The 26,662-nt window shown below is 40.5% G+C and overlaps 1 protein-coding gene across 2 annotated transcripts in view; it reads left to right on the forward strand.

Annotated features, from left to right (window-relative positions):
• Positions 1 to 1,318: 1,318 nt before the first annotated feature.
• The window catches only part of LOC131243659 (large ribosomal subunit protein bL9c), a 46,142-nt gene continuing 20,798 nt past the window's right edge, over positions 1,319 to 26,662 (forward strand). Inside the window, exons 1-3 of one of the 2 annotated variants that reach the window (XM_058243162.1) lie at positions 1,319 to 1,428; positions 5,364 to 5,554; positions 16,507 to 16,634. In XM_058243162.1, the coding sequence (XP_058099145.1) occupies positions 5,387 to 5,554; positions 16,507 to 16,634 (296 nt within the window). In that variant the 5' untranslated portion in view covers positions 1,319 to 1,428; positions 5,364 to 5,386. The remainder of the gene's footprint in view (positions 1,429 to 5,363; positions 5,555 to 16,506; positions 16,635 to 26,662) is intronic. The other variant, XR_009170162.1, reaches the window with a different exon arrangement.

The raw sequence follows: 26,662 nt of genomic DNA on the forward strand, positions 1-26,662 counted from the left end.
TTGGTTTGCTTATTTTTTGAGACCATGCCTAGAATGAGCTAGAAAAACTGATGGTTGGCACGGACATACACCACATACATTAAAGTGGCCCCATGGTCATGGCCTCACCTAATCCTCTCCCCATGTGGTTAACTCAGACAGTTGGGTCGCAGATTGTGTGGGGAAGCCCTCACCGGCCTTTACTGTGGCATAAAGACTCCATGGACCCCACCCTGATGTCTGTGTTTTATCTACATTGTCCATCCCTTTTTTTCCAGCTCATTTCTGAGCATCAGACCAAATTTGAAGTATATCCAAAGTTAAACTGGACCACACCACGGGAAACAATGGACGTTGAGTACTTACCATTGAAAACTTCTTCGGGCCACAGAAGTTTTGACCAAGCTGATATATGTGTATTCCCACATCCAGGTAGGTCTATGTGACCTTAAAAAGCTTGGATGACAAAGCAAATATTACTATGAGCCGTAAGAAAGTTTCAACTTTAGATATCATTGTTTTCTATGGTGTGGTCCACTTGAGCTTTGGATATGCTCAGACTTTCAGCCCATATCTAAAATAAGCTGAAAAAGGTGATGGACGGAATGGATAAAACATATACTTACCACGGTGGATGCCACATGATCTTCACACCACAGTAAACGGTGGTTGGTGCCTCACCGCACAATCCGTATCCGACCATTGGTTTGTTAATCCCAGCAATCAACATCAGGACACATTTCAATTGAATATTGAACATTGTCGTAATTCTCTTCTTAACCGTCTATCTTTGGGCCAGATATCAAAAAGTCAAAATTGTCCCATCAGGCACATTTTTGATCATAGACCATCAACAGTGGAAGAACACAGACCACTGGTCTGGATTACCAAAAAGTGAGCTCCACTTCTCAGAATTAAAAACTCGTGTATGATGTGCAAGTACGCGGGCAACGCGTCATTACATTTTCACCTTATCTTAAAGAGAAAGGCTTTGATACTCTGGCAGAGATGAATGATACACATGCACTTAGAAATTACTTTAAAAGTGCATACTTTTCATACTAATAATCAAAATAAACCGGTCAAAATTATGGATCCAAATTCAAAGGTGTCGAGAACAAAAAATTAAGTTTATTTTATTATCTGACTATCAGATAGATGGACGGTTAGAGTGAAAAATATCCAATGGTCCTATTTCAACGAACAAGTGTTCACGACTGAGAGGTTACGATAGTTCAAAAATTCTGATTTCGTGAATGTAAGTAACATAAAATAATTTCCACAACTTAGTCAGTTTAATTTCAGTTCATATATTCCAAGAATACAATTTATGAGTGCGTGCGTATCAAGCGTCATACTCTACCAGAGTATGAAACAGCTCCCCTATCTCTGAAAAACCACCGTCTTATCTGCCTCTCTGCTCTCGCTGAATTTCTTCCTCAAGCAAAGGTGCCTCTCTCTCCCTCTCCCTCTCTCTCTCTCTCTGATTTAGGGTTTTGAGAAAGCGCAGTCGAATGCTGTACTTACACGTGGCACGTAGCTCAAATGCGAGCCGTCCAAGTAGTGGTTATACGTTAGACAATCTTGGCCATTGATAATCGGACATTTGGCCGTCGAATTTAGACCGTTTACTACTTTTGATTTCTAGAGTCCGTTATATGTCTACCAATCGAACGGTTAGGACCACTCTCCCGCCTTCAATTTTGGGACGAGATCCATCTACAGTGGATCCCACTGTTTGGGCGGTTCGGATTTGATGTACATGCCATGTGTATGGCTGCACGGTCGACCGCGGTATATCAAAACCCTTAAAAAGATTGATAACTGTTTTGGTTGATTGACATGAAGTTCTGTTTTCCTTAGTCCTTTTATCAAGAATTCATGGTTTTAAGTCTCGGACGAGTCTCAGTCGACTCGTCCGGGTCGACTCGGCAAGGCCTGGTCCGGTTTGATACCACGAGTCAGACTCGGATGAGTCGGGCCATTTCAGCCCTGACTGGAGCGAGTCCCGACTCGACTCAGGACCGAACGATTTCTAAGTAGTCTTTAACCATGATCAAGATAAGAGTGGGTTTTTTTTTTTTTTTTTTAAATTATTATTATTATTATTATTATTATTATTATTATTATTATTATTATTTTACTTTATTTTTATTTATTATTATTATTTTTTTAATAGTTATGTGATATAACGACTGCGTTTTGCCAACCTTCACCAGCTTTCGCCTGCCTTCGGTGGATGCGCTTGTTGATCTGGGCTGGCGGTTAGAACAACCAATTCTTGGATAGGCCATTTGTCAAATTCCAGATTTGGATGACCAGTTCTTGGTTCCTTACTATGCCCCAACAATGGGACGGTCAATATCCAAGACTGAAATTGTATTGAAAGTACGATTGATGGTTATCGCAGGCTACTTTTTTGAATGGTATGGACCGTCCAATCATTCTGGATGTCGGTGAACGAGCTATCCAAGAGGTTGCTATTCTAATGGATGGCATAGATTGTTGAACTTGAGCACACTTCATCAACATGGTGAAGGTTAATAAAACCCCATGCTATCTATTTTTCTCTTGGGGTGTTAGTTGATACTCTGGCAGATTATGCTGCCTGATACACAGGCCCGCATAAACTGTATACATGGCATACATTAACCCAAATTAAACTGACTAAATTATGGAAGCCACTGTCGCTAAGGCACTTGTTGGAATAGGACCCTTGGATATTTTTCAATTTTAAACTGGGACCCATAACTTGGACAATTTCATTTGATTTTTTGAAGTGTACAATTTAATTAAATTTCTTATAGTCCACAAATGCAATTTCTAAGTGCATTCTTATCTCCATCACACTTTGGCAGAGTATCAATTTTTTTTCTTGTTTCTTTATCTTCATTTTGAAATGACAGTTAGAGGTCATATTAGACAATTCATGCCATTTTAGGTGCATCCAAAGTCTGACATTTCTTGTCAAAGCTTGGGAGTTGATTAACAACATAGTTTAAAGGTTTAATGAAAAGCTTCATGGCGCCTGTTGTAATGGGAACAGTCATTCGACATGTTATGTAACAAAAAATGCCTTTTAAATCACTTATGTTATTTTCTAAACAGCAGCCCTTATTGTCTCAATAAAGACCATTCTTCATCAGAATACCATCTGTTATTCGTACAGGGCCATTTAAAAAATATAGCAACATTACTTTTATGGTATATGACACTATATGTTTCGTAAAAACTCTCTCTCTCTCTCTCTCTCTCTCTCTCTCTCTCTCTCTCTCAGAATTAGAATGAGTATTACATTTTCATTTTCACGTATGGTTTTCATAAAATTGGGATGTGGGAGTCATTTATCATGGAGAATGTTGTGCATAGTAGGTAGGTGATGGAGAAGATTAACAAGTGTTCCTACTTTTGATTAGTGTTTTTAGTATTGATAGTATTGGCCGATGTTATCGGAGGTGCTTGGTACGAATGTGGAATTATAAAATTCTCTACTGTTGCTGATAATATTGCATTTTGTTGGGGATATCATGCAATATTTCCGAATATCATTATCATGAAATGTTGTTAGGATTCCTTTCGAATATAAAGGATTTCAAATTAGGACTAAATCAAAGTATTTGGAGTGCAATTTTAGTAACAATAGGAGCGGGACCTAAGAATTTGTTAAGATTGATGACCAAGAAGTTTCCCATAATGACCACTTTCAATATCTTTGGTCAACAATTCATGGGAGTGGAGAGATTGAGAAGGATGTTGCCCATAGACTTTAAGCAACGTGACAAAAGTGGAGATGTGCCTCTGGAGTTTTATGTGATCATCATCTACCACTCAAATTGAAAGGGAATTTTCTAGGATAGCTATAAGACAAGACATGCTTTATGGGACAAAATGTTAGGCAGTTAAAGAATAACATATCAATAGGAATAATGTAGCTGAAATGAGGATGTTTAGATGGGTGAGTGACAAGACTGATAGAATTAGAAATGAATGTATTCGAGGGAACTTAGGAGTGCACCAATAGATGATAAGATGAGGGAAAGTAGATTTAGATGGTTTGGTCATGTGCAATGAAGACCGAGAATTGCGTTGGCTAGGAATGAGTTGGTACAATTTGAAGGCTCTAAAAGGGCAAGGGGAAGGCAAAAAAGGACGTGGGTGGAGGTGGTAAGAAAAGACTTCATGACCTGTGGTCTAATTGAAGTTATGGCCCTTCATAAAGTGGAATGTCGGAAAAGGATTTATGTAGCCAACCCCAACTAGTTGGGTTGAGGCTTAGATCATGATGATTATGATGATCGTTAGGATTCCTTTATAAGCTCCCTGATATCACTGATACATGTGATACGTATCGACGATATCGAGGCAACATGTGGGAGGTGAAAAAACACCCAGATCCATAGCTCAATTGGCAGACTGAGTGGAGATACCTCGTTTCAACACTTGAGGTCTTGGTATCGATCCCTAGTGGGGGTGGCTAACATGGAGTGTGTACTGACATGGGTGTGTACTAACAAGCTAACCGATTTTTTTTATTTTATTTTATTTTTTTTTCTCTGGGGATTTTTCCTAAGGAATCTTGGTGGGATGTAGTGGGTTCAAATGTATTTTTGCTTCTTCTTCTTTTTGGTTCTTGGATGTATTGTTTGTGTTTCGGTACTTGTATTTATGATTTATGAATTATATCAACTTTTTTTTGGATATAGTTGCATCACTCCTGTCAAACATCACGTAGTTTAGGACCCTATACAAAGAAAGCTTATTATGCATTATTGGTTTTTTATGTTTTTAGTTCTAGTAGTGTAATCATGCCTCTTTTAACATCTCCTGAGGTTCCATTGAAAATTCCATAAATTTCCTGATGTTTCTCTCAAACAGCGATATATTCCCCAATACATGCATCATTTCCCATGCGATATCAATATGTTTCTGTATCCCAAGGATGTGATACATTCATTGCTATTGATATTGAAAACATTACTTCTGTTCGCGGCATAAAAAATAAAACAATAGGATGGTCCCTTCCATCAATGTCCTGCAAATAGATATTTATGACAAACGATAATACAGATCTAAACTTCGGAACGCTCAATCATGCATCCTGATTGTCACATTGTGATTGATCCATGCCGATGCCCAACTCATACTCACATTTGTAGTGGTGTTTACAACAAGATAATTCGTACTTAGTTGCAGGGCATTGAACCAAACCATTTTTATTTGTTGTTTTATTCTCTTTCTAGTGAGGGCCTGCCGATTCTTACAAATTAGGAAGGTTGTAATATGTATGCCAGATTTCCTTGGCGTTCTTTCATGTTGGTGTGATTTTCTTTCATGAAAGCTACAGGACATTAATCTATTCAAGCTCTCACTCTTTTCATTTGCAGGTACAAGTTGTTGACAAGGTAAAATGGCGACAACGGCATTGTCATGGAGTTCTTGCTCCTGGTTGCACAACTCAAGCATCACAAATATAAACAACAACAATAACAACATGCATGAAAATGGCAAGATGACAGACAAGGGGACATCGTCCATGATGGTGCTCGCTCAAAAGAAAGCAAAGAAGTATCGAAAGGTCACAAATCTACTTTTGCAACACGTGCGTGCGTGCACACACACCATTCTCATGTTTGGGTTGTGGGTACTCCAAAACTAGCTATTTATATTCCCATTTTCCTTATCTTTCGATGCTTGGTTTATGGATTCCTCAAAACTACACTCTAATATTATTTTCTTCCTTTTTCATTTTTCTCTTTTTTGTTCCATTTGTGGTTTTCAAAAATCAACAATTTTAATCATCTTTTTTTTTTTTTTTTTCTTTTCTTTTTTTTGTTATGATGGTTTATTTGTGGGTTCTCTAAAACTGGCTGGTTGGGTGTTGGAGTTATCGCTTACAACCTCAATGTTTTTATTGATACACCCCTTTTTCTTTCCTTTAAAATGCATGTCAATGATTCAACCATTACAATGTGTCTATTTAGGGGTTGATGTGAATCATACAAGACATGGTAATATTTAAATTTTAAATGGCGACAAATTTTGTTTGAAGAGATGAAAATTACAAAAGAGGCAAGGAATGGCCAATAGCAAATGACCCTTTCGTCACTCCACAAGCATGATCAACTAGCCTCATTAGACCATTCAACACCAAAGAAACAAAAGCACCCAATAGGGCCATGAGAGTGTTGATTTTCTGAATACGTAGCTAGGGACCTCTAAGGCGCAAAATACCCTAAAACCTAGTGGAAAACAAAGCTTCCCTTCAAAAGATGAGTCTACTAGATGCAAGCCCTCTCTAACAACGTGTTCTATAACTAGAGGTGTACACGAGTCGAACCGAGTCAAGCTTGGCACAGCTCGACTCGGCTCGGCCACTAGCTGACCCCAGCTCGAACTCGGCTCGGTTCGGTCAGCAGCTCGGGCCAGTTTGAGCCAAGATCGAGTCAAGTTCGCCTGTGCAACATTTTCAAAAACACATGGAGCGCACCTTTAATTTCTCATTGTATGTAAAACAACAACAACTGTTTTACAAGTATTTCATTAGACACTCAGTAGGCAACATCAAAATCAAGACACGAGGGTATTTGTTTCATTACCATACCTTCCTCGCCACCAACTAACACTTTGTTGAGCCATTTCATCAAACACTTAGTGAGCAACATCAATATTAAAATAACCGAATCACCGAACTAGTTCAATCCAAGTTCAATTCGAGTTGAGGTTCGATCCGAGTCGAGTCGAGCAAGCTCAAACTCTGTTTGAAAATTTTTCAACCTCAAAAAATCAGCTTGACTCTGTTCAAACTCAGTTTCGAATCAAGCTTTTTCGAGTCGAGTTGAGTGAGCTAACCGAGCTAACTCGGTTCGTGTACAACCCCATCTATAACGGTAATGGTGGCCATAACGGCCACCACCGTTACCATTATTATATGGGTTGTATCAGCTGTTACGAACCCTGTATTAGCTGTTACAATTCTTCTTCTTCTTCTTTTTATTTTTTATTTTTTTATTTTTTTTTGGTTACAGGACTGTTACATGATCCATTATAGGGCCATTATGGGACTGTTATGGCCTGTTTTTTCTATAATAGTCGTTACGGCCGTTTCGGCCTTGTAATGCGTAACGATTATGACCATGACCATTACTGTTACTTTGTCGATTTTGAATATCATGCTCTCAAAGCACAATAGATTAACTAAACTCAAATCCATCTCTACCCATAGGGCCAGAGAAAGGCATCAACACGTCACTTTTCTCATCTCTTAAAATGCCCTGGTTCCCGATGGTACAAACTTGCCTCTAGAGAACCCAATTTGAGCTTCGTAAAACTCGTTTGAGGTGGTGTCTATTGTAGAAAATTCTACTCTTACATGGTAAATTGACGTGTACCTATTGTTAAAAAATCTTGTTTTATTTCCCTTCATAGCCCCCACAAAATTGCATAAGTTACCATCTTCCACAGGACAATCCCTCTTGCTTGAAATGGATCAGATGATCACCTTTCAATCACCTCCCAAAGTGACGGGTCAATAGGCCAACTCAAAAAGAAATTCCAAATAACCTTATCCACCTCGCTACCTGGCGCATGAAGCAAATATTTGGAGCAGAAGCTTTCTCTTTATGTAATAATCGAGGCAAGAATTTTATTGGTTATGCCACCAATGCAAAAGCTTTTTCCTTATTGCCTTCACGGCTCCACCCACATCCTTTTGGACCTTCCCCTTGCCCCTTTAGAGCCTTCAATTTGCACCAACTCACTCCTACTAGCGCATTTCTAGGTCTCTGTTGCATATGGCCAAAACCATCTTAGTCTAATTTCCCTCATCTTATTACTTATAGGTGTTACTCTTAAATTCCCTCGAATACTTACGTTTCTACTTATGTCATTCTTCGTCTTGCCACTCATCCATCTCAACATCCTCATTTCATTTGCATTCATCTTATGAACATGTCGTTCCTTAATTACCCAACATCTATCTCATAAAACACTGTCAATCACATAATATTCCAGAGGCACATCACTATTTCCCTTTCAGCTTGAGTGGGACACGACGATCACATAAAATTCCAGAGGCACATAACTATTTCTTCTACCCTGCTTAAATTCTATGGGCACCATTGATGGGGACATCACGCGCACACGCACATGCACGCTGCCCCTACGCTCGTACGAAAGGAGAGGGAGGACCCCACTGTCGATCTGGCTCAATGACAACGTCCAGGGATGACCTCCTAGTTAGAAGACAGAGTTTTGGTTCATTAGAGTGGGCCCGATAATCAAGTAAAGCCTATCATGGGATCTCATGATCGGGGCCTACTAGTCGAATTGATTTCATATTTTAGGTTTTGATTATTTATGTTATTTATAATATTATGAACGCTTTAGATTTCTTTGGTTAGTTTTTGTTTTGGTTTACTTCATCGCCAAATAATAGGTTGCGCACATGGCGCGAGTTTTGTGGTATAAGGTTTTCCCTATAAATAAGCACCCCTGTAGTTCTTTTGATTCATTGAAGTTTAATAAAAATTTCTGCAAGTTTTTTTCTACTCTCTGAATTTCTGAGTTGTGAAAAAATTCAAGTAGGTGCGAAGCCCTCTCTTTTTGAAGGGCTAACTACCGTGGTGCGAAGCCACATCTATCCCCATCCGCCCCTACCCTATTCCATCCATATATCTCACCTTCTACAGCCATCCTTGCCTTGAATCCATTAGTTTTGCAGCGGATCTTCTCTTTACAGCCAGTTTCCATAATCTGGCCCTGCAGGAGGGCTGAAACTCTGGCAGAGCATCGCGCACAGCCTGTAGCTCGAATCGCCCTGAAACTTTGGGAGTTTGGAACCCACCCTTGGCTGACCAGGGCCAAGGAAACGGTTTTCGGGTGTGGGACCCGCTCGCACGTGTGGCCAGGCTAGTGCGCACGTGCGTCAGGCCCCGGGCCGCTGTCCGCTCGTGGAATTTGTCCTCTGGTTCAGGTTTCCTTCTTCTTTTACTATCTCATACTTGTTTTTCATAAACTCTAACCCTAAATTGCCCTAAATTCCCAATTTCTATTCCTTTCTGACCCTAGGGTTCTCTGAATTGGAATTGGTGAATCCCTTGGATTAGGGACTGGTTATTGTGCATGTGTGGATGATTTCTATTTCCCTTTGAGCATCGTTTGGTTCATAATTTTACTGATCCAGTCCTAGCCTGTGTAGGCCTGGACCCGCACAGATTCCCCTTAATTGAATGTTTGGACTTTTGTGTGGGATGTGAAATTTTTATGTTATTGTTTCTGAATTAATATGATCTTAAGCCTGGAATCTTGCATATCATATTTAAATTTCATGTCCTGCATCAAATTTGGTATCAGAGCTTAGGGTTCTTATAGGGGAATACATCACATGTTTAGGGTTAGTTTGTTTAAGTCCATCATACATCCCGTTTCATCATAAATAGCTGTTTAGAAAGTCCTTAGGTGGAGTTAGCAAGTGTATGCCCACACATACGGGTCATGGTTTTGGCTTGCACCCTACAATAAACATGGAGCAACTGCTAGAGTCACTAAACAAACTGTTCCAGCAGATCTAGTTTTTGGGTAAGCGCTGGGAACAACATATAAACCAACGCTTTGATTAATTTGATGTGCGCATTACCCAACTAAAGGCCTCCACCGGGACAAACCTCACCATTGGGGTAGATGTCCAATCTTAGGCAGGTGGCCAGGATGATAGACCAATAAATGGAGTTGGCTAAGGAATCAGTTATGGGCATGCACCCACCCCATGAGGGACATCAAGACCACTATTTTGAGGAGTACAACATGTGCGGCCTTGTGGCTAGAGAGAGTGTACCAGATGCTAGTATAAAGTTACCCACTGAGGCCATTCCGATAGTGGATGAGTTTCGTGATGTCTGTCCTGATGATCAACCGGATGAGTCTCCCCCTAGGAGGGATATATATAGAGCACATCAGAATATGGGACACCGTAATACCTATAGCCGAGTTTGCGTTTAATAGTTCTGTCGATAGGTCCACAGGTCTCGGTCCTTATGAAGTCGTTACTGGTTATAAACCTGAGAAACATATTGATCTTGTCCCTATGTCACTGTCCCATACGCCGTCAGAGCCTACAGAGTCTTTTGTGCATCACATTCATTCATGGCATCAAGAAATTAGGCAGAAGATCACTATTAGTAATGAACATTACAAATTTTCTGCAGACCAGCATAAATGTTTCAATGAATTCAATATAAGGGACTATATGATAGTCCGCATCAGGCCCGAGCGATATCCTCCGGGGGCCGTTCGTAAGTTACACGCGCGTAGCGCTAGACTCTTCAAAATTATAAAACGAAACGGTCTCAATGCGTATGTGGCAAATCTTCCACCCTCCATGGGATTAGTTTCACATTCAATGTGGAGGATCTAGTTGCATTTCAAGGAGTCATTGATGCATTGTCCAACCTTTCACCTAACCATTTTGATTCCTTAGACTTTTTCCTTGATCCATGGCCCCCTCTGACCCATTTTCCCAGCCTCTACGTCCCATACCTACCCGTCCCGGCCCATTTTCCCAGCCTCTACCTCCCATACCTACTCTTCCCGACCTTTCTTCCCAGCCTCTACCTCCCATACCTAGCCTTCACACACCCAGAGAGGAAATAGAGGATATCTTGGACCATCAAATAGTTTCAACGCTGGACGACGGGTTTCAGAAGTACCTGGTTAAATGGAAGTCACACTCAACTTCAGACAGCACGTGACTCACTGAGGAGGAGCTTCAAAGACTTAATCCTGACATCCTGGAGTTGTTCAGGAGTTTTATTTCGCCAGTGGCAAAATCTTCACAGCCGGGGAGAATTGATGGGGACATCACGCGCACACGCACATGCACACCGCCCCTACACTCTTACGGAAGGAGAGGGAGGGCCCCACCATCGATCTGGTTCGATGACGACGTCTAGGGAGGGCCTCCTAGTTAGAAGACGGAGTTTTGGTTCATTAGAGTGGGCCCGATAATCAAGTAAAGCCCATTATGGGATCTCATGATCGGGGCCCACTAGTCGGATTGATTTTATATTTTAGGTTTTGATTATTTATGTTATTTAAAATATTATGAACGCTTTAGATTTTTTTGGTTAGTTTTTGTTTTGGTTTACTTCATCGCCAAGTAATATGTTGTGCATATGTCCGAGTTTTGGGGTATAGGGTTTTCCCTATAAATAGGCACCCCTTGTAGTTCTTTTGATTCATTGAAGTTTAATAAAAATTCCTGCAAGTTTTTTTCCACTCTCTGAGTTTTTGAGTTGTGGAAAAATTCAAGTGGGTGCGAAGCCCTCCCCTTTTGAAGGGCTAACTACCGTGATGCGAAGCCATATCTATCCCCATCCGCCCCTACCCTCTTCCATCCATATATCTCACCTTCTATAGCCATCCTCGTCTCGAATCCATCAGTTTTGCAGCGGATCTTCTCCCTACAGTCAGTTTCCAAAATCTGGCCCTACAAGAGGGTTGAAACTTCGGCGGAGCACTGCGCACAGCCCGTAGCTCGGATCGCCATGAAACTTTGGGGGTTTGGAACCCACCCTTGACCGATCAGGGCCAATGAAACAGTTTTCGGGTGCGGGACCCGCTCGCACGTGCGTCAGGCCCCGGGTCGCTATCCGCTCATGGAATTTGTCTTTGGTTTAGGTTTCCTTCTTCTTTTACTCTCTCATACTTGTTTTTCATAAACTCTAATCCTAGATTGCCCTAAATTTCCAATTTCTATTCATTTCTCACCATAAGGTTCTCTGAATTGGAATTGGTGAATCCCTTGGATTAGGGACTGGTTACTATGTATGTGTGGATGATTTCTATTTCCCTTTGAGCATCGTTTGGTTCATAATTTTATTAATCTAGTCTTAGCCTGTGTAGGCCTGGACCCGCACAGATTCCCCTTAATTGAAGGTTTGGACTTTTGTGTGGGATGTAAAAATTTTATGTTATTATTTCTGAATTAGTATGATCTTAAGCTTGGAATCTTGCATATCATATTTAAATTTCATGTCCTGCATCAACCATCCTTCTCACTCTCCCCTCTCTCATGAATTTATTGACCCAAGATATCGAAACTAATCATTTTGAGAAACTTCTTGGTTAGGAATCTTAACTAATTCCTTGTCCCACTCCTATTGTTACTAAAATTGCACTCCATATACCCTATTTTAGTCCTACTAATTTTAAATTCCTTTAGGTTCTAAAGCACCGCTTCGTAAATCTAGCTTTGTGTTTATGCCCTCCCTTATCTTGTCAAGCAAAACTATGTCATCTACAAACAACATCCACTGTGGGATCTCGTTTTGCAAATGCCTCGTAACTTGCCCATAACCAATGCAAAAAGGTATGGGCTCAATGTCGACCCTTGGTGCAATCTTACAGTAACTGGAAACTCACGTGGCTCTCCACTAGTGATCCTCACATTAGTTAATGTTCCTTCATGCATATCGTTGATCATGTCAATATATCCTCTTTAAACTCCATTCTTTCCCAATAGTCCAACATCCACTAGATTAACTCTCTAGGGACTCTGTCATAAGCTTTCTCTAAGGCAATAAAGACCATATGGAAATCCTTCCTCCTTTCCTTATATTTCTCCATCGATTGTCTAAGGAGGAAATTAACTTCAGTCATAGACCTCCTTGGTATGAAACCAAATTGATTTTTCGATAAATTCATCTCAAGCTTTGGTCTTTGCTCAATCACTCTTTCCTAATAGTATGAATCATAAGTTTGATCCGTGGTAGGTAGTGCCACCCTCTGCGTCTCCTTTATTCTTATAAGTAGGTACCACAATACTTTTCCTCCATTAATCTTGCATTTTCTTCGATCTTACAATATTGTTGAACAACTTTAGCAACCAAAATTACCTAGAATTTCCCATACTGATGAGGATATTCGAGCACTTATGGCTAAACAATCATCACATGGGGCCCACAGTGCCCAAGTTGCATTCCTAGCCATTGTTGAAGACCCACACCGAGTAGGTGCGTATGGGTTGCTTGTTTGGAGTGTTTGGACTGTTGGATTGTATGTGCGCATCGATCGGCCCGTTGGATCACACACAATGGACCTTTGGACCACTCTTGATCGTGGCCCCTCTTGATCGTGGACCACCCCATTGGCCACAATTAGTTTAGATTTATTTGTTTTGAGTAGTTTTTGTCATCTATTTTATTATTTTTGAATTGTTTTATGTTTTACTTGAGATTGAGGTTTTTTTATGAGAATTCTTTCCTGAGAGAGGATTTTTTTTGTAAAAGTCTCTTTCTAAGACTATAAAAGGTTTGGACTCCTTTTAGGGTTTGATTATTATGAACCATAAATGAAAAGAGTTTCCTCTCCTTTTCTATGTGATTTAGCAACTCATCCTGCGATGAGATTGATGGTGTGAAGTCATTTGGAGAATGATTCTCCTAGTTATCCTCTTGTTTTCTTTCTCTCTTAAGGTACTTCTCATCACATCTCTCTTTCTTCTTCTTAAATGATTCTAAACCAACCTAGGCCTCACCTACACCCAACTGAATCCAAGATCTAGCCGTAAATAGTAGCGCGTGAGCAGTGTCCGTACGGACAACCCCAATTTGTGGCCCCCTTGTTTCGGTTCTTCGACTTCCCTCTTGCCTTTGATCCCCTTTACAAAAACCCTAAACATAAATTTCAAACCTTGACCCTAAGATTCCCAAATCCGCAATCTTTCCAAACCCTAATCCCCAAATCTAAACATTAATCCGAATTCCCCCAAAATCCTATAACCCTAAACCTAATTTCTCCAAATTTCCCTAACCTATTAACCCTAAACCCTCAAAGCCCTATCCCCAAAGCCCTAAATCCTCAAATCCTTATATCGAAACCCTAAATTCCTGATTTGCTAAATACTCTAAACTTATTCCCTACATTCCATAACCCTTAAAACAACCCTAAACATGCCCCTTATAACTCAAGTGATTCCATGAATGTTCAGATTTAATACCTATGCTAAGTGGGAGTCCTATCTTCTACACGATCCTAATTACTTGATAATTTATAAGAATCACATTGCGGGACTGTTAGGTGTTTTGAACCTTAACATGTTACAAATTTGAGTTTCTTTAACTTGTGGTAGTTTAGCGTTATTTTGTCTTTTAATTTCTCTAGTTAATCTGCTATTTAGTTTCAATGCATCATATTAGGTTGTATCATCTCGTCCTGCATCACATATACTTTCAAACCTCTATTGGTATACCATCTGGTCTAAGGGCCATTCCTGTTTTCATATTTCTCAAAGATTCTTTCACTTTCGATATCCTAATCCTGGTAAAGTATCCATGGACTCCAACATCATTTGAGTTTATGGTTCCTTTTGTCCATATGCTCTGAGAGTGATTGTTATTAGTTCTGAAAATAGCTTCTCCATTGTTCGTTGGTTTCCTTGTCCTTGCGTAGCACTTCTGGTTACCACTCTTAATGCATCTAACATGATCTAGGTTCCTATCCCTACTATTCCTTTCATTTTTGTAAGTTTGAAATAATCTTTCTCACCTTCTCTTGTATCCAATTTATTGTAAAGATCATCATAAGCCTCATAATTTAGCCTTGCTACTTTCTTAGCAATCTTTTTTGCATTTTTATATTGTTCAAGATTTTTATTGTTTCTCGTCCCTGGCAGGCTTTGAAACATGACCGTTTCTTGTTAATAGTGTTTTGTACATTGCCATTCCACAATCAAGTCCTTATATGATTGGCTTTTCCCTCTAAATATTCCTAAAACATATTTTGCCACTTTTCTAATGCACTAAATTCTAAGGTGGCAGCTGGCTGGATCCACCTTTATTTAATTCCACATAATGTTTACTTTTTCCTCAACATCCACTTTCCTTATTCCATCAATTTATTTTTGAATAATGTTGTTTTCTACTTCTAAATTCCACAACTAAGTTCTTGGACACATTTATTTCATCCCCTTTTTTGCATCTCTTAATGTACACCTTCATAACCATTAACTTATGTTGCGTGGTCAAACTCTCTTCAGGTATCACTTGTAGAAGTTATTAAATGTTCATCTCTCTTTTTAAAGTATGTGTTTTCTAGAGCTAGATTGTATGCCATAACAGGATCGCTTCCCCCATCTCATTTCTTCTCTCAAAACCATATCCTCCATGTACCCTATCGTATCCTCTATTTTCTTTCCGAGATGACCATTTAAGTTTCCCCTTACAAATATCTTCTCTATGTTCGGAATTTCTTGCATTAGTCCATCCACTCTCAGAATTGTCTCTTGAGTCTAACCTCTAACCCTACCTATAGTGCATATGCACTAATAACATTGATCATCTCGTCTCCTAACTCAAGTTTTATTAATAAAATCCTATCACTTTCTCTCTTAACATCTACAACTTTATTCTTTAAATCTTTATCCAACTACTATCCCTATCCCATTCCTATCACTTTCCAATTTGCCCCCTTTCCACTTGGTCTCTAGTTTTGGCCCCTTTCCACTTGTCCATTCGATCTTCAGTAAAACAAAATATTAAAAACAGATTTTTGCTTGATGTAGAGAAAATCTCCAGCAGTAAAACAAAATGATTTCTTCTTTTCGTGCTTGAATCCTTTCCAACTCTTGTATTTTTAATATGAAACTAATGATGCTAAATGTAGAAATAACCTAATCAAATCTTCTGATCTCAGTCCAAACCTAACCGTTTATCCCCTTCCTAAACAACTTGATATTCCAAGATATTTCCCAACTTGATATCCAATGTCTTATCCCGTGGCTAATAAAAAAAATCATATAAAAAATACTAAATTTAAAAATCAGCTAAATTAAGCTGATTGGAGTTATACCATTCATGACCAATTTAACATCCCATGTCTTTTTTTGCTCCCTGCTAAATTAATCCTATAAAAATGCCAAAGTTCCTAAATAAGCTAAAAATGGAGAATTGTAGATAGAAAATTACAAACACAATAGAGGTGCTAGCATAAAAGGCTACACCTCTTTGCCTTTTTTCTTTTTTTCTTTTCTTTTTTCCTTCTAATAATTAGTTGTTTGTCAAACTATTTGAAATTGTCGTCCTTTGGAGTCCCCTGTCCACTGGGGCAGGGTTCACACTCGGTGATTGGAAGTTGGAACCATTCATCTGGTGGCTCCGCAATAGATGGTCCATGGTGAGAAGTCATAGTGATTGGACAATGATAATTGTTCAATTAATGGACTTTTTCTTCAACCGTTGGTTTGTTTGCTTCAACATCCAATTGCAAGCCACGACAGCTCCCACCATTCGCCAAATAGTGGGATCTTTGCCTTGTTGGCATCATGTAAGGGCCAACAAATGAACAGTTGAGGTTGGCAGGATGAACCTCATTTAGAGTAGACGTCCCATGGACTCCATTTTCTCCTGTCTGTTGTTGCAGACCGATAACTTTTCTCCCTTCTTGTTATCTTGTATTTTGATATCGGTTCAAGGGTTCTCAAACCATTTCTGTCTGATCTTTTAATATTTTATGTTTGTGGGTTTCCGTTTCTAGATTATTTTGAAGGAGGATGTTTCAGAGCTTGGAAAGAAAGGGCAGCTGCTTGACGTCAAGGCTGGGTTCTACCGGAACTACCTTTTCCCCATGGGCAAGGCCCAAATTGTCACTCCTATTCTACTCAAGTACGTAACTCTCTCCCAATCAGCTTACACATTTATTTACTACAAGTTTTTGCATTGAAAATAAAAGTGGATGCCAATCCTGCAAAACTTCATTAGTTTCATCTTTGTTCTATCAGTAGCAAAAGGGACAAGATTTTGTTTGATATGTGATTATTTTTTCTTTGATACTGGATTCATCCAAGTTTTTTTCGTGAACTTTGGTTCATAAATTTGGTATGCATACTATTTGGATAAACTATTGCATACACAAAAAAACAAAAATAAAAAACAAAAGATAGAATAAAAAACAAAATAAAATCTCGAGGATTGTGAGCTTTTGATTGTTGACTCACTCGTCATCTTCTAGGCAGTAAAATACTTAACTTTGGAAAATGAAGGGCACATACAAAGGGCCAACCTTTCCTAGTTACTTCCTCAGTGAAAAGAGATTTCCTCCTCTTGCACCCTATATAACTGGATTGGCTTACATTGTGTATTTCATGCAGTTCAATGAATTAGAATTGTTTCAGTTTTGGTGTCTTAGATTGTCATGTCATTCCAACACACCCCTTAGAAGCCAATGTGATGAGGACATCGTGCGTATGCCGCCTACACGCGCATGCATGCGACCCCCCTAAGCACATACGTACGCAGAAGGAGGGCCCCACCATCGATCTGGTTTGATGACGATATTCAGGAAGGGCCTCCTAGTTAGAAGACGAAGTTTTGGTTCAAAATGGTGGGCCCGATAGTCAAGAAAAGCCCATCATGGGACCTCATGATCGTGGCCCACTCGTCGGATTGATGTCATATTTTAGGTTTTGTTTTTTGTTATTATTTAGAACATCGTGAACGCTTTGGATTTCTTTATTTGGTTTTTATTTTAGTTTACTTCATCGCCAAGTAATAGGTTGCACACATGGTGCGAGTTTTGGGGTATAGGATTTTTCCTATAAATAGGCACCCCTTGTAGTTCTTTTCATTCATTCGAGCTTAATAAAAAAATTCCTGCTTTATTTTTCTGCTCTCTTCGTGAGTTGTGGAAGAATTCAAAAGTGGGTGTGAAGCCCTCCCTTTTCAAAGGGCTAACTACGTGGTGTGAAGCCACATCTATCCCCATCCGTCCCTACCATCTCCCATCCATATACCGCATCTTTTATCATCATTATTGCTTTGAAATTCCCAGCCTTTGTAGCTATTCATCCCCCTACAGCCAGTTTCCATAATCTGGACCTGTTGGAGGGCTGAAACTTCGGCGGAGCACTACGCCTCAACTTTACGTTGGACCGTCGTCAAACTTGGAGGGATTGGATGCCTCCCCTGGCCGACCAATGCCTAGGTGTCACTTTGGGGAGGCGGGCTTCCATCACACGTGCGGCCAGCCCACCCGCGCACGTGCGTCAACTCCGGGTCACCATCTGCATGCAGGAGCTTTCTCCGGGTCAGGTTTTTCTCTTTTCATTCCTATTTCCTAAACCCTAGCCTTAGTTTGCATTAGCCGTAATTTATTTACCCCTTTTTTTTCACCCTAGGGTTCCTTGAATTGAAATTGGGGAATCCCTTGGATTAGAGACTAATTCCTATGCATGCGTGGTTGATTTCTATTTCCCTTTGACATCGTTTGGCTTATCATTTTTATTGGTCTAGCCCTAGCCTGTGTCGGCCTGGACCCGCATAGATTCCTCTTTCATTGAATGTTTGGACTATCATGTGGGATGTGGAATTTGTGTAATTGTTTCGGAATTGGTATGATCTAAGCTTGAATTCTTGCATATCATACTTGAATTTCATGTCCTGCATCACAATGAGTTTGGTAGACCTCTTGCCAAAGAAGTTTATCTTAGGCCTCCATGGCATGGTGAATGGTGTGAATTGCTCATTATTTTTAATTAAAACATCATCACTATTGTCATAGTCGTTGTCATCACGTTATCACAGACTCGTCCCACTCCCAACTATCTGGATTTGGTTTACAAATCCTGTGTGACCAGTTACGAGGCTTTGACTTTGATAAGTAAACAAGACTTCATATTGGTTCTCACCACCTTTAGGTCTTTCCCTTTTCCTCCTTTCAGGTCCTATAACCCTAATCAAAGTTCCTTTGCTTACTGTTGCCTTTGGCTTTTGTAGTGTATGGCAGACCATTTGTATTGGTTCTCCATCATTTAATCTCCTAAATTGTCTACAATAAAAGAATGAACCACAATCATTTCATGATGTATAATTTATGGACATTGAAAAGTTCCTGTTAACTATTTTAGCTGAGAGAAGAATCTTTGATTGGATTTTACCCACTGTTTTTATTATGAGAATGCTTCTTATTTAAAGAAAAAGAATAAGCAACCTTTTGATTTTGAGTAGCTGAATAACCCATCAGCATAAGAGGAAATTACTCCAAGAAATATGCAAATTGTGCAAGTATAGCCTCTGATTTAACACCTACATAAAATAGGTGAATGGTAAAAGAAAAGGTGGAGCATATCGCATTACTACAGATTTGGTTGAACTCTAACAATTAGTTTTGTTCATACCTTTGATATGCTCCTTTGAGAAAAATTGGCTACCTGAAGTTATCAAGCAAAAGAAAAAAGGGCAATATTGCGGTTGAAATGGAGAACCTAGAAAGAGGTAGAAGATATGAGTGCATGCTGGTGAAAAAAATATTTCTTTCTTAGTACTCCTTGAAACTCTATCAAACATCAACAGCCAGAGTTTGGGAAAGAGGAAAGCGACAAGTATTTTCAGTAGTTTCTTAGAGAGAGAAAAGCATACTAATTTCTTGAGCTACTTTTAAATTTTGGGGGTTTCTCTCAAGATATGTTCTTGAGAATCTTTGGAATATTAAAAATAAATAAAAATAAGTAAATGGTAAAAATAATATATGGTTGGAGACTCATGACTGGATTTTCTTTGTCATTTTATTTCTCAACATCATATTTCTCATTTTATTTCCTTTGTTGGTTTATCTCCTTTTTTCAAATATGCTTTGTCCTAATTCTTTAAAGGAAGCTCTTAGTTATGATGGATGAAAATGAGCTATGGAAGATGAGATGGCTTCTCTCCATTATAAATTCATAATCATACTTGGACTTTGACTTACCTACCGGAAAACATGCAATTGGATGTTGATGGGTGTATACGTTTAATCCATTCTTTTTTGCTAAGTAGAACTTAAAGGCTCAATTGGTCGTTAAAGGGTACACTCAAACCCTAGGAGTTGACTAATTTGAGACATTTTCTCTACTTGCAAAGCTTAATTCTGTGTGGATAATCATTTTAGTTGCCACAAATTTAGATTGGCCTTTACACTAGTTTGATGTGAAGAATGTGCTTCTTCATGGTGATTTTATTGAAGTAAGTCTATATGGAGCAACTGCCTGATTTTATTGCTTAGGGGGAGTTGAAAAATATTTCAATCTTAAGAAGTCCATTATAGCCTAAAACAATCTCCAAGATCTTGGCTCGACAAATTCAGTAAAATGGTGTTTGGATGTGGAATGAAAAGGAGTTAGGCTGACCACTCTGTCTCTGTGAGGCTAAGTGAAGTAGGAATCATAGTGTTGGTAGTGAATGTGGATGATATCATTATCACTGGTAGTGATTGTCACGCCCCAAACCCGGAAATCGGGCTCACAAAATTCTCGATTCCCGAATTCGGTGCCGACAGCCTCCGTAGTACCTCATTCTCGGCTCCTAGCGTTCATACGCCAGGTTCCGATCCTGGGATCCTACAAGGAGGATTTTCCAACGTACATTTGTCTCATAAGAAGCATAACCACAAGTATACCTAAAACATAAAGGCAACATCATCATCACATATCCACTAATATAAACATTTAAATACAATGCTGAAAGGGAAATACATAAGTCAGAATAAGATCAAAGCTCCGGAAGATAGCTACATGCTCCAAGCTCCACGCTGCTGCAACCTAATATCACTTGCACGCATCTATCGTGCATAAGCTTATAGAAAGCTTAGAGGGTGGTGTAAGTGTGTGCGCAAGGCAAGCGCCAAGTGTATAATATCAGAGTAGTGCGAAAATATGCGGGTAAATCCATGAATGCTATCAGCTGTACCGAAGCTATGTGATGAAAGGCTTAAATGCTATCGGTTATACCAAGGCCATGCGATACGAGGCCTATGTAGCCAAATGTCATATGCGAGATGCAAAGCAAGCATGCTAGTACTCATCAAGTACACATCAGTACAGTTCCTCTCTAGATATCACAGGGGTCTAATACACTTCACACTGACTGCCTCCTCCTTAGCTGCACAGCCAAGCAAGTGGAAGAGACTACACTATCCGCCTGACCAGTAGTCTGCCAATACCTACCCGGCTCGTCGATAGCGGACTCATTTGCGAGCTGGTCAAACTCAGCCTAGCTTATAGCCCCCTCACTCAGGCGGATAAGGTCACACCCCCTTCCAACCGACCACGACACAGTGGGAGACGCGGCCTACTGGTATTCGGCACTCGGGCGCTCGTGTATCCACTCGGTCTAGACATTGGAGCATCTCCTGGTACCAAAAAAGTTTTGGAATTTTCACCCAAGGACATCCTAAGTGCCCACAATGCTAGAGCCAATATTTTCGGTATCCGGTACGACCATCCACGATGTGCCTATGGAGGCCACAACCCTAATGTCACTAGGGCATGCAGTGATCACGACACACAATGCGAAATGCATGAGTCACACCATCAGTCATGTAGCAATCCTGCGCGTACCACGCGCTCATGTGGGGCACTCCGTCTCATAAGGAGTCTCGTAAATGTCTTAGCCCAACGGCTTATGCTATGATCAAACATTCCTCATATCAAGCATAAATATGATGCGTATGGCATGAGTCATGAAGTTATACTAAGCATGTTATAAAGTAATGAACTATCCTTACAACGCAGATGGGTCTAGACGGCTTACACGTAACAAGTATGGGCCTATCAGCGGGCCCTAGGGAGAGTTATAATGCGGACATTTAATCAACATTAACCTTACAATGTGGACGTCAAACCAACATTGCTCCCAAGGCATGACCCGCTATAAAACATCATTACACAAACCATGGGAGAATCACACATTGCAATAGACCCCAAGGACATCTCGTTGGGCCTCGACCCATGGGCCTTAGATACATCACATGGGCCTTATATTGATCAAGTGGACCGCACCAATGGGCCTTATGTACATTGCAATGGGCCATAACCCATGAGCCTCGAATACATCACAATAGGCCTCATAACATGGGCCTTACATTCATATCAAAGTGGGCCTCAACAACAGCCACAAGTACATCCATGTGTGTGTGTGTGTGTGTGTGTGTATAAATGAATCATATCAAAAGATCAACTGGCCTGCACTCCAAATAACAGTGGTGAGAATGATTTTCACCATTAAATCCTCAAGGCCCACTATAACCTTCATTTTCTATCCAATCTGATTATAAGGTTACACCGCCCTGGATTAAGAGGAAAATAAATTTCCTAATGATTCACAACTTTTGGTGACAACAAAGGTTTCAATGGCAAACACTCAATCCCCACTGCTTTTGCTGTGTGGTCCACTTGATACAGGATTTGTCTCATTTTTTTACTCAAGCTTTAAATTTATTTGGCAAAATGGTTGGACGGTTTGAATGCAGCACATGCATCATGGTGGGTCCCACCGTCCAGTGATATGGACGGTGTGGTATACATACATCATACGTGGGTCCTACAGACCTTGCTGAAGTCAACAGCAGTGGGACCCACAGACCTTGCTGAAGTCAACAGCAGTGGGACCCACCGTCCCTACAGAGAATGGGTGGACGGCATGTATACAACACATACACCATGGTGGGTTCCACCGCCCGTGGACGGTGTGGTATATAACACATACATCCTTGGGTCCCACGTGGGGCCCACCATAACGATTTATTCTTCATCCAAACCGTTGATAAGGTTACACAGACCGTGATGAAGAGGGAAAACAAATTTCATGAGGATTCAAAACTTCTGGGACACCCAAAGGGTTGCAATGGCAGACGTTCAATCCCACTGTTTCCTGTGATGTGGGCCACCTGAGTCCCGTATGTGGCTGATTTTTGGAGGGGGCCCCCTTCAGGAAAGGGCCTACAAAATGCACGACGTAGATGTTCTACACCCATCATGGTGGGGCCCACGGCTGGGACCGTGGGTCCCTGCTGTCTGTTTGCCAAAACGCAGCAGCGTTCTGCTGCTGCGTCAGCAGCAGCAGGCGCTGCCTGCTTATCTCTATCTATCTATCTATCTATATATATATATATATATTTTTTTTTTTGAAAATGCGATTTTCCTCGGTTTTTCGTATGTGGGGCCTACATCGGAAGCATCTACCCCGTCCACTGCTTCCCATAGCTCAAGACAAGCCAAACAAGCCCAATATTCGAGGTGTTTTGGAGCATAGAAACATTAGGTGGTTTTTCAACGGTAAAAAATCCCATTTGCTTGTGTTGTGGCCCGCTGCTAGAAGGTCGGATCAGCTTCATTTTTCGGCTTAACGCCTAAAATGAGTTGGGGAAAAGGATGGACGGCTTGGATTGTATCCGTACATCAATGTGGGGCCTACACAACTGGCCCATCCAAAAGCTTATGAATTAAGCTAATATTTGTGTTTTCCCAGTTCACGTCCAGCGTCCCTGGACGCCAGACGGTTTGGGCATGATACATACATTTGAGGTGGGCCTCACCTATGGACGTGGGCCACCAAAAGAAAGGGTTGGATGGCATGGGTAATACATACATCAAAGTGGGGTCCATCCAAGTGGGCCACACAACTACATCATCACAAAAAAAAAGGGAGAGAGAGAGAGAGAGAGAGAGAGAGAGAGAGAGAGAGAGAGAGAGAGAGAAAGAGAGACGGGACACGTGTGATGGAGGGCTCCGCTACTATGAACCCTCCCTTGCATTCAATCATGCATCAAGTGGGTCCCAATACATGTGGGCCAACAAAATCAAAGATCAACGGTGGAAGTTCCTTCTCCACCCAAAATGGACGGTCTAGATGATCTCTTTTTATGCAAGGAAAATAAACATCATGATGGGGTCCATGGAGAATGGCCCCATCATGGAATGATCATGAGGATCAAGGTGGGCCATCGGCCACACCTAGGGTTCAAAGCGAGATCTATACCATCAATCGGTAGGCCTCACTTGGCCCATCATCAAAACATGAAAAATCTTGCCTAATAAGCACCCATCGTTCGATTTTCTTGGTCCGTTGGAAAGCCGATCTCCTTGTGTCTCACTTTGATGGTAGAAGATGAGAAATGAATGGCTAGGATGAAGGTTTTTGGGATGGGAAGGTGGGCCACCAAAATCACTTTTCTCTCTTGGAATGCATGGATGTGCACTTTTCTTGCTAGCTTGAAATTTGTGTTGAGAAATAAGGGAGAGAGAGGGTTGTAAGGGAGGTGATGGGTGATGGAGTGATGGATGTGAGGTGAGGTGGTACTTGACATGTATGGGTGTGTAAGAGAGAGGGTGAGAGAGTTGACTTGGTGGTTGCTTGACTTGTTGAGAAAGAAAGCATGGGTGTATGTACTTGACATGAGGTGATTGATTGATTGATTGATTGATGGGACATGTTGTAGAGATTCTCTTGGGATTGCAAACGCGCGGCGTTTTCTTCGAACTGAACGCTGGCCCACATCTTCCTGCTAGGGTATCGGATCGGTATACAAGACGCGGCGTTGGAATCGCAGCGACGGTGCGGTCACAATGGTACAAGTCTCGGATTAAGCCGACTCAAATCTACAGGATACGACTTAGGGTCGTACACAAACGTCGATCATAGGTCGCAGGTTGCCGGAATTCAAAGGGAATGATCGCGGGAGTCGACGGAACAGTACGGACTAGGATACGGGTCTTACAATGATAGTGTGGGTATTGACAAGTTGTAGACATTTTTGCAGCAATACATTTGTACGAAGGACTTGGGCCATCTTTGATACTCCTTAGGTATTGAAGTTGCAAGATTTAAGGTGGGCATTAATTTGTTGCAACAAAAATATGTGATGGATTTACTGGTAGTGGTTGGTCTTTTGGGAGCCAAACCAAGTGAAACTACTACGGACCCAAATCAGAAGCTTAGTGTTGACCTGAGAGAATTGATTGATGATCCCGAAAGATATCATCAACTTGTTGGAAGATTGATTTACTTAGCAATCACTTGACCCGATATCATCTTTCCTATAAGTGATGTTAAGCCGCTTCTCATATTACCAATAATCTGCTTCTCATATTGTGATAGTTAAGCCGCTTCTCATATTACCAATAATCCGGTTTGTCACAAGAGAACCAGGTACATTGAAGTTGATTACCACTTTCTTAGAGAAAAAGCTACGAGTAAGGAAATTTGTGTGTCATTCATTAAGTCTCAGGATCAATTGGCAAATATGTTCACTAAGGCTCTTGTTCACACCCATTTGGATTGTCTTTTCGTCAAGTTAGGTATTCATGATATATATGCTCTAGCTTGAGGGGGACTGTTAATAGACCGTTATGGATTATGGTGATCACACTTATGGCCCACGTTTCTATTATTTTATTTTATTATTCCCTTTTGTTTAGTCCTTGAGGTGATGTGATGATGAAGACATCTGACTATTTAGAGTGTACCTGAGGAGGTCGGCCCAACCTTCACTTTGGCTTGATGACTTGTATATGGGCCTGGGTGGGCCGGACTGAGACATTGAAGACCCCACATGCATGATCGTACATCTTCAAAGCCCCTACACTAAGAAGATGCACGTGGGTTGCTTTGTTGGGAAATTTGGACCGTTAGATCGGGGTGATATGATGGTTGCACATTGGATCCAATTTACAGTTTGATCAGACCGTTGATCGTGGACCATCGTTGTCACTAGACCTCATTTAATTTTATTTTCTTTAGGATTTTATTTTATTTTAGCTTAAATTAGGTGTTTTTCCAATTTATTTCATATTTAGAACATTTATTTGATTTTTGTGAGGTTTGGGACATGGTGGGAATAAAAAAGAACTGAAAGGGCATTTTTTGTAATTTGGCAATCCAAAGCCTATTTAGGCTTGGACTTCTAGCCCTTAAGGTTTTTTATTTTTATTTTTAATGCATGAAGTTTTGAAAAAAGAAGAAAAACAAGAATTCTGTCTTCCCATGTGCGATGCGTGAAGCCCATTGTCTTCTTCTTCTCCCTCATTCTCTACAACTAAGGTATCTTCTTCACTTTCTTTTTCTCCGTCTCTCTCAACCCCTCTTTATTTCTCTCTCTCTTCTTTTCCCTTTTTCCTTTCACCCAAAACCCATTCCCATTACATCTTAAACCCACCTAAGCCCAACCTCATTCAAGCTGTACAACCATATGGATCAACCCAAAACCGTACGTCTGTACGGTGTGCCGTATGCCATCCCCTCCTTTCTCTCTTTCCCTCTTTCCCTCTTAATTCTTATTCCTTTTTCCCTTTAAAACCCCTACCCTAAGCTTAAAACCTTAAGCCAAAGTATAACAAACCCAAATTCCCAAATTTCATAACCCTAATTTCAAACCCTAATTCCCAAATCCTCATAATTCCTAAACCCCCAAATTTCTTACCTTATCAGTGTGCCAAATCTGCCCATTGATTTAGAACCTTGCCTATGCTAATGTGGGAGCTCCAATCCCTCATTGGGCCTTAGATTTTCATGTTTATATGATTCATACTAGTGTGGGATTGTGATTTTATCATAAATCTGAAATTTATTGCCTTTTTGGTACTTTTAGATAATGGTTGGACAACATGTTATTATATTGGATTTACTATGATCAATTTGTTAATAATCTCCCACATTCAAGTAGTTAAATCACACGTCCTGCATCAAATTTTGGTATTAGAGCTTAAGACTTTAGCATAGGTATATATAGGGCTAGCACATTCATCATATCTAGGGCCTTGTTAGTGCATTCATTCCATATAGAGTCTAGGTTTACATATCGCGGCATCTAGGTTAGCCACTTTTCCTTTGTCATAACATAGTACTTAAGAGTCTTAAGTCTTAGGCCCCTTAGTTTGCCCCTT

The sequence above is a fragment of the Magnolia sinica genome, chromosome 1, assembly GCF_029962835.1.
Source record: "Magnolia sinica isolate HGM2019 chromosome 1, MsV1, whole genome shotgun sequence".
In the NCBI taxonomy this organism is placed as follows: Eukaryota; Viridiplantae; Streptophyta; class Magnoliopsida; order Magnoliales; family Magnoliaceae; genus Magnolia; species Magnolia sinica.